Source organism: Rattus norvegicus, chromosome 3 (assembly GCF_036323735.1).
Source record: "Rattus norvegicus strain BN/NHsdMcwi chromosome 3, GRCr8, whole genome shotgun sequence".
Lineage (NCBI taxonomy): Eukaryota > Metazoa > Chordata > Mammalia > Rodentia > Muridae > Rattus > Rattus norvegicus.
In genome coordinates, this window is record NC_086021.1 from 182,732,191 (window position 1) to 182,741,226 (window position 9,036).

General features: G+C 51.8%; 1 protein-coding gene and 1 pseudogene across 2 annotated transcripts; both read left to right on the forward strand.

The window, feature by feature from the left end:
- Positions 1-619: 619 nt before the first annotated feature.
- Rnu6-1162 (RNA, U6 small nuclear 1162) lies at positions 620-717 on the forward strand (annotated as a pseudogene).
- A 334-nt stretch (positions 718-1,051) lies between these two features.
- On the forward strand, positions 1,052-8,543 carry Cimip1 (ciliary microtubule inner protein 1). 2 transcript variants are annotated; one of them, XM_063284577.1, is made up of 5 exons: positions 1,052-1,314; positions 1,631-1,828; positions 5,451-5,532; positions 7,419-7,520; positions 8,236-8,543. In XM_063284577.1, the coding sequence occupies exons 2-5, from the start codon at positions 1,761-1,763 to the stop codon at positions 8,389-8,391; spliced, it is 408 nt and encodes a 135-aa protein (XP_063140647.1). In that variant the 5' UTR covers positions 1,052-1,314; positions 1,631-1,760; the 3' UTR covers positions 8,392-8,543. The 2 variants fall into 2 exon arrangements, with proteins under 2 accessions (XP_063140647.1, NP_001103012.1); NM_001109542.1 differs by lacking the exon at positions 1,052-1,314 and having other exon boundaries at positions 1,711-1,828; positions 8,236-8,542.
- Positions 8,544-9,036: the final 493 nt, after the last annotated feature.

The window sequence follows — 9,036 nt, forward strand, 5'->3', positions numbered from 1 at the left end:
GCACCCTCCTGTAGGAGAGGGGGGTAGGTGTAGGCAGGGATGGGGGTGCAGTTTATGTGTGTGCAGAGGTCAGAGGTCAACCTCAGAAGTCATTCATCAGGCACCGCCCACCTTGTGTTATGAGGCAAAGTCTCTGAAGTGACCTGGAACTTTCGAATGTAGCTATCTGGGGAAATCTAGAATATCTCCTGTCTCCATCTTCCCAACACTGGGACTGAAGGAGTGTGCCACCATGCTCTCTCTCCCCCCTCTCCATTTTTATTGAATATTTTTATTTACATTTCAAATGCTATCCCCTTTCCTGGTTTCCCCTCCAGAAACCTGCTATCTCCCCCTGCTTCTATGAGGGTGCTTCCCCCCCACTGTCTTCTACCTCTCCGCCCTGATGTTCCCCTACACTGGGGCATCGAGTCTTCTCAGGACCAAGAGCCTCTCCTCCCGTTGATGCCTGACAAGGTCCAGCCTCTGCTACATATGCGACTGGAGCAATGGGTCCTTCCATGTGTACTCTTCGGATGGTGGTTTAGTCCCTGGGAGCTCTGGGGTGTCTGGATGGTTGTTATTGTTGTTCTTCCTATGGGGTTGACCGCCCCTCAACTACCTCAGACCTTTCTCTAACTCCTCCATTGGGGACTCCAAATCAGAACGACAAAGAGATTATTAGCATGGCCCCGGCGCAAGGATGACATAAAAATTCGTGCACAGCATTTTATATGGCTCTGGGAATTGAACTCAGGTCCTCATGGTTGTGTGAAATCTCCCTGCCCCGTGGCCACCCTTCTAGAAGATCCCCACCCACCTGAGGACCTACCCACCCAGGGCAAGAACACCTGATGGTGGCCCGTTCTCAGCTTATTGTGCAGTCCAGGTCATTAACAGACCAACTCTGTCCTCAAGCAGGCATGGAATACTATGCAGCAGTGGAAAAGCACAGGAGAAAACTCTAAGCAACATGAGTGGACCTCCCACAGGCTTCAGCAGGCAAGAGAAGCCTGCTAAATGGGTCAGCCTCTCTATAAGATCTGACCCAGGCCTAGCCAAGCTCTGCCAGGAAGTGGGGGCGGGGCAGAGGGCAGCGTTTTCTGTAACCACTGGAGGGGGCTGACCTGCTGCTTGGTGATGTCCAGGGTCTAGACAGGAGGGTGTCTCTCTAATAGATATCACCAAGCTCTGTGCTCTTGAGGTTCTGCACCTGGCAGATGAGTACTCTAACCTCCGTGTTTATGTTTAAGTTTTGAAAAGGAACAAGCCAACCTACGACTCAGGGCGCTGAGAGAGGAGCGACTCGAAGCATAGGTCTGCCTGGGTTACAGAGTGAGTTCAAAGCCAGACTGAGCAACTTCGGGGGTTCCTGTGTCAAATTTTTAAATAATTAAAAAAGAAAGGAAGGAAGGAAGAAGGAAGGAAGGAAGGAAGGAAGGAAGGAAGGAAGGAAGGAAGGAAGGAAGGACTGAGGGCTGGGGATGTAGGTCAGAGGTGGAGCCTGCGAGCAATTCCCATTATGGAGAGAGGAGTGGGGATCTTGGTGCTAAGCCTTGAGGTCTCTCAATGGAACACGTGACAGGATGACCACTGGGCGCTCAGAGGGCAAAGGCCAGGGCCAAGCTCCAGGGACCCTCTTTCCTTGTAGGTGGGCAGTGCTTCCGCTTCCGTGACATGTGTTACCTGGCAACCAGTCTCCCAGCAACGGGACTACACTTGAGGACGCAGAGTCGAGGGTAGGAGCACACGGGTTTGGGTTTGCGGAGACTCCGGGATCCATGGCGCAGAAACCGCTCAGTACCACCGCCGCAGAGCGCATGAACCTTGTGGCCCAGGACGAGATCTGGTAAGGCCCGCTGGGCTGGGCCCTTCTCACCTGCCAGGTACACATCATGGTGGCCTCAGTTTCCCCACCAAGACCAGAAGACAGTCCACCGCTGGGAGTAACAGGAAGGCTCTAAGGATAATCGGGGTCAACGTTAGGGACACAGGGGTACCTCAATCTTACCACCCTTCCCTTCTAATAGGGAATTTAAAAGAAGAAAAAAATTTAAAACACTAATTTTTGACAACCTCAAAGGAGAGACGGTTTGCTCTTTCTTGGTTTTCCCTGATTCTTTTAACCGAGAAGAAAATTTAATTTGAAAAGATCCAGGGCTGCATGTGGTGCCGCAAGCCTAGGGCAGTCTAGGGCAGTCTAGAGCAGTAGCACACAGGTTTGGGTTTGCAGAATCCCAGTAAGCCATGGCACAAAAACTACGCAGCACCACGGCAGTGTGGAGCTGCAGAAGCAGGTGGATCTCTGAGTTCAAGGCCAGAGTAGCGTACACAGTGAGACCTGTCTCAAACAACAGCAACAACAAAAAAATCCGTTCCTTGAAAAACGTATCTCCATCAGGCATAATGGATATTTTTGAGTGCTAAATAGCATTCCATTGTTTGGCATTTTAACCACTATAGGAAGTCGAATTTAAACCTTAGATGCAAGAAACATTTGTCCCTCCCTCCCCTCCCTCCTTCCTCCTCTCCCTCCCTCCCCTCCCTCCTTCCTCCTCTCCCTCCCTCCCTCCCCTCCCTCCTTCCTCCTCTCCCTCCCTCCCTCCCCTCCCTCCTTCCTCCTCTCCGTCCCTCCCTCCCCTCCCTCCGTCCTCTCCCTCCTTCCTCCTCTCCATCCTCCTCTCCCTCCTTCCTCCTCTCTCTCCCTCCCCTCCTTCCCTCCTCCTCTCCATCCTCCTCTCCCTCCTTCCTCCTCTCTCTCCCTCCTCTCCTTCTCTTCTCTCCCTCCTCCTCTCCCTCCCTCCTTCTCTCCCTCCCTCCCTCCTCTCCCTCCCTCCTCTCCCTCCCTCCCCCCCTCTCCCTCCTTCTCTCCCTCCATCCTCCTCTGCCTCCCTCCTTCTCTCCCTTCCCTCCTTCTCTCCCTCCCTCCTCCTCTCCCTCCCTCCTCCTCTCCCTCCTCCTCTCCCTCCCTCCTCCTCTCCCTACCTCCCTCCTCTCCCTCCCTCCCTCCTCTCCCTCCCTCCTCCTCTGCCTCCTTCCTTCTCTCCCTCCCTCCCTGCTCCTCTCCCTCCCTGCTCCTCTCCCTCCCTGCTCCTCTCCCTCCCTGCTCCTCTCCCTCCCTCGGTCAGCACTGGACATGAATCTGGAGCCTCAAGAATGCAGGGAAGGTTCTCTGACTCTGAACTTCACCCCAGCTTTCTTTATCTTGCTTTTAATCTTGAGACACCCAGGCTGGCCTAAACACACTCCCCAACAGCTCATGCGGGCCTTGAACTCACCACCCTCCTGCTGCAGCCAACTGATATGTGGGATGACAGGCTCCTGGCTTACCTTGTCACTTGAGCTCCCTAGTAACCATCTCTGTGACTTTAGTCATCTTTTTTAACACCTCTGTGGGTGGCTGAGGGTGGAGACAGATAGATGAGGAGTTAGCTGGCTTTATATTGGGATTGCCACATTAGGTCTGCTTTATGGGAAAGTGTGTATGATCCTCATAAGTGGAAAAGTGTTATTTCCCACAGACTTCACAATCTCAATGTTTTAAGTGTTTGTTACCACCCATGAACCCCACCAAGAGGAAACAGTATCCTTTCTTCCCCACTACACCAGACAAACTCCTACGTATCCTTCAAGACCCAAATCAAAAGGCCCCTCCTCCTCTATCAGCTGGCTCTCTTGAGTCTCCAGACTCTGATTTCCAGGACCCAACATGGTTCCTGAACACTGGGAGTGAGCGTGGTCAAACCTTGGGTTAGCTGGACATGAAAAACTGACAAACTTCAAAGATTCACACCAAAAAGGGCATCGTGAAAATTGATGTCATCTGGCTATTTTTACTTCCTTTTTGATATGGCCATGGGGAATTTCACGGCCCCTCTTGTGCCTCCTGTTTGAGCTCATGTTGGCTTCATCTCTATGAGAATTAGACCCTGGGACCGGATCAAACTGGCATTTGTTCACAGCGAGAGCTGATGGCCGAGTTTAAACCGGGAAAGTTGAGCTGTCTAGTCTTCCGGCTTGCACACACGTGCACACACTCAGACACAGAGCATGCACGGGCATACATAGAAACAGACTCTAGGGCTGGGAGAGGACTCAGCCTGGAAAGCGTTCGCACACAAGGAGGAAGACCCGAGTTTGACTCTAGAGCCCGTGTAGAAAGCCTGGTGTGTGTGAGCACTTACAATCCCGGGGCTTGGGAGGAAACAGAGAAGTCCCTGGAACTTTCTGGTCAGCCACTGTAGTCTGACCAGTGAGCCCAGGTCCTCCCGAGAGATCCTATCTCCAAGACAAGGTGCCTTCTGAAGAATGACAGATGTGCTGGCTAGTTTTATGTCAACCTGACACACGTTTGTGTCTCTGGAAAGGAGGGAGCCTCAACTGAGAAAAGGCCTGAGTAAGATCCGGCTGCGGACAAACCTACAATTCTTAATTCGTGATTGACAGTGAAGGCCCAGCCCATTATGGGTGGTGCCCTGGTGTGGTGGTCCTGGGTTCTATAAGAAAGGAGGCTGGGCAAGCCAGTAAACAATGCCTCTCAAGGCCTCTGCATCAGCTCCTGCCTCCAGGTTCCTGCCCTGTTTGATTCCTGTCCTGACTTCCTTCCACAGTGAACAGTGATGTGGAAGTGTACACCAAATAAACCCTCTTCTCCCCAACTTGATTTTTGGTTATGGTGTTCCAACACAGAAATAGAAACCGTAACTAAGGCAACACCTAAGGTTGACCTCTGACCTTCACACAGAGCGGCACATGGGAAAACACACACGTAGCGCGCGCGCTCACACACACACACACACACGCACAGAGAGAGACAGACAGACAGACAGACAGACAGACAGACTATTTGACTATTTTCTAAGCTCGGAGACCAGCTCTGCAGAGGTGGGGGAGGGGCGCAGATTCTGATTCCCAAATAGGCGGTCGAGGGATCAAGCTGAACTTCAGTTTACAGAACCCCACCCATCACCTTACAGCTGCCCCTCAGCTCTGCTCCCCAGTGGAATTGGTGGGTAGAGCATCCAGGGACCCCTAAAGAAGTTCACACTTGTGAGTTTACACTTGCAGGACTCCAGGGCCGAGTGTCTTTTTAAATTCCTGGCCCCATCCCATGAGTACTCCTCTGCCTCATGGTACCCTTCCTCTCCCAGATGCAGAACAAGAGAGCTCACGTTCAGACGTCCCTCTAGAGCCAACCCCAGTCCCACCTGATCCCCCACACCACCACCCTCTGTACCGTCTCTTCCCACTACTGCCCTCCTCTCTCGCTTTGGCCAGGGCCTCCTCGTATGTTAAGAGAGGCTCGGTCAAGGGCGTTAAACTCTTTTGCTCCAGCCCCATCCACACCCCCTGCAGACCCGATAGCCAGTCAGTGTGCAGGACATACAGGCAAGCGGTTCTCTGTGCTCCCGGGAGTTTACACGGGGCCTTTCTGAGGGCACCGCCTCCCACTAACTGTTTCTCTGTCTCAGGAAATACCGTCTGAAGGCCGAAAGTGAAGCCCGGCAAAACTGGCCGTCGAAGTGGGGATATTTAACAACCTCCATGAAAGAGGTAATTGAGAAGTTCATCAGGAGCCACCTCCCCTCCCATGTCCAGGTTGTAACCTAGTCATGTCAGGAAATAAATGACCCACATCAGACAATCGGCAAGCATGAACTGAGAGAAGCTGAGGAGATGACTTTGTGGGTGAGAGCCATGCAACAGAACACAGATGTCCTCTTCTGGCATCTGCAAGTGCAGTCGCATGCGCACACACACACACACGCACACACACACACACACACAGAGGCACGAGCACACATGGACACACATACACACAGTGCACACAATGACCACATGCACACCCACATGCACACAAGCACACTTGCACACACACACACACAGAGGCATGTGCACACATGGCCACACATACACACAGTGCACACATGACCACATGCACACAAGCACACTTGCACACACACACATACACAAGCACGTGCACACATGGACACACATACACACAGTGCACACATGACCACATGCACACCCACATGCACACAAGCACACTTGCACACACACACACACATAGGCACGTGCACACATGGACACACACAGTGCACACATGAGCACATGCACACCCACATGCACACAAGCATATTCGCACACATGGATGCACATGTGAATACACACACAGTGATCATTCACGTGGGGGCACACACACACACATGCTCACACTGATTAAGTAGCTTTGTTTCTGCTCCCCTAAATCCAGAGGTCCCGTCCTCTGAGAAGTGGCAGAGCACTCTTGAGGTGTGAAGTGTGTGTCAGGCACATCCTCCGAACCAGCCCAGGGCCTTGCACAATAGGCAGATGCACAGCCATCTTTAATAAAAAAGCCACTGAGTACAAAGAACAATGACTGGCCACAAGGCTAGCAAAGGGGACACCAATGTGAGGTGCCAGCTGACTGAGGGCGGAGGTGGAACCAAGGTATGGTGGACCTCTCTGCAGGCCTAGAGGTATCGGGACCTGGAAGGAGTAACTGAGACAGTGTCTTCCCTCCCAGGTGTTCCCTGAAGGTTGGCTCACACGTCCAGGTGTCTACAAGGGGCTGGACAGATGACAAAATCAGAAGGGGCAAGTGTCACAACTAGGGGATGGTAGGAACCTGGGCAAAGAGACAACTCAGGGGTAACACTTTCCAGTTGTCCCAGTGTTCCCACCAAGCCCACTTCTAGAATGAGCAAGTCCTATTTATAAAGAACACTAATGGAGACAGAATAGCTACAGGGCTTCCAGGGGTTGCCTGTTTGTGACATAACTAACTACCTCTAGCCAGACACCAGATGGAGAGAAACTGTGACCAGAACCACATAGCTCAAAGCACTGAACTTCACAGCAGTGGGAGCCCCGCCCGCAGCTCACCCAAGGCACGGCTTTGAAATTATGCCATTCGTAATGAGGTTTTTAAAATTCTTAGACAGTTATACGGTTTGAAATCCGATGCATAAAGTAAGGGCCTTAATAATGTACTGTTCGCAAGTGATCTGATATTAATATTCCTCGCGTGTAATTAAATTTGGTTTCCAGGGAGTTTTAAATGGCTTTAAATTATCCCAGAGCGTGGGGCGTTCCTCTCTGGTTAGAAAGCCTGGGCTTGGGACTGTCATGGACATGTTTTAGCTTGAATTTTTGACCAGGGAAGTCTTCTCCGGCCCTATGGTGGGAATATTGATTCCTGGGCTGCAAGTCTAGTAAGAGGACCTCCCCGAGGGCTACTCGGGACCAACTCAGAAGCTCAGCTCCCACTTCCAGCACCCTCTGCTTGTGCTAGGACCAGCAGCACCTATGCTTAAAGCCACACTGGTACAGTCTGTCACACGTGGCCTTCTGGGGTGAACGGACAGCCTATGACCTAGCCTTGCCCTGACGCTCTGGTCTCTGGGGTTCTGTTTCAGCTGCTCGAGGGTGACGAGGAACCACATACCCCAAAGCCCAAGGTCGAGCTGCCCAGCCACTTCCGTGTCCATCCAGTGAGCCCCTTGGATAAATACATCAAGGTTCGAAAAAAACTTTTGTTTGCACCATTTTCTAAGAGAAAAGTAAGTCCCACTGCGAACTGTGGTCAGTCCGGCAGCCAGAGGTGAGGACATGGGTATGCCGGGAAGACCAGGAGACCAACAAGCAGTCTGCGAGCCTCACTGGTACGGCACCTGTAACCACATGTGGCCATGCACATGCACACAGACACACACACACACACACACACACATGAACATATAAACACAAACATGCATGCAAACACATGCATGTATAAACATGCACATACAACTATGCATGTGCACATATAAACACAGAGGCACACCCATCTCCATACAAATATGCGCACACACGCACACACACACACGAACATATAAACACAAACATGCACGAAAACACATGCATGTATAAACATGCACATACAACTATGCATGTGCACATATAAACACAGAGAGGCACACCAATCTCCATACAAATATGCACACACACGCGCACACACATATACATACATGCATGGACCTCAAACTGGCTGGTGGGAGAGTGGTTATTTTCATCATAACTGCTTGATACTGGCTTGTTTTACTTCTCCATGCTAGGCCTCACTGGCACCGTAGGCACTCCTGTGGCATGTGTGGGCATTTGTCCTACAATGAGATTCTTGTATGAGATCCTCCTTTTGGCACACAGGCAGGAAGGAGCCTTCCCTCTGACTAACTCGTTGCATTTCTTGTTCAGATTCTCCCATCGCCTCCAGTCCCAAAGACCACCCAGGGCTTCATCGGGTGGCGATCTGGTCTGCCCCTGTACTGCTTGGAGAAGTACACAGAGATTCGCAGCTGCAAAGGGGCTTACGCCCGAGACCTGCGCTGGCCTAAGCAAGGCGTGCACTGAGCACCACCAGCGTCTGCCTGGGGCAGGCTGTGTGCTGTGCCTGGGTGAGCATCCCTGATGTTTTGAAGAACAACAGGTTGCCTTGGCATTGTCATTTGTTGGCACTTCTGGCATTGCCAGCTAACGTAAAGTAAAACAGATACCCTGGTTTATTTGCTTGTTTGTACGTGTGTTGCTTCTGCGGGAATTCCTAGCCGTGGCTTCGAGAAGCAACGGCGACTTAACTCCAGGCACACTTGCCTGTGGCTGGGGCTTGCACAACAGGCGCAAAGCTCACCTCAGAAGCTGGGATTATTAGACATCTGTAGTCACGGCACACGGAGCATGGAGGGAGACGAAAGGCATTTGAGGGTACCCTTGGCACATCGAGTTTGAAGCTAGCCTGAGCGGTGTGGCATGTTGTCTCAAAAACGGAAGTACTTGGGCTTGGGGATTTAGCTCAGTGGTAGAGCGCTTGCCTAGCAAGCGCAAGGCCCTGGGTTCGGTCCCCAGCTCTGGAAAAAAAAAAAAGAAAAGAAAAAAAAAAAGGAAGGAAGTACTTGAAAGCACCCGTCCCGCATCAGCCACAGTGGTAAAGGCCTGTCATCACAGACACTCGCTCAAGAGCCCTGAGGTGACAGGATCACAGATTTAAAGATGACCTGG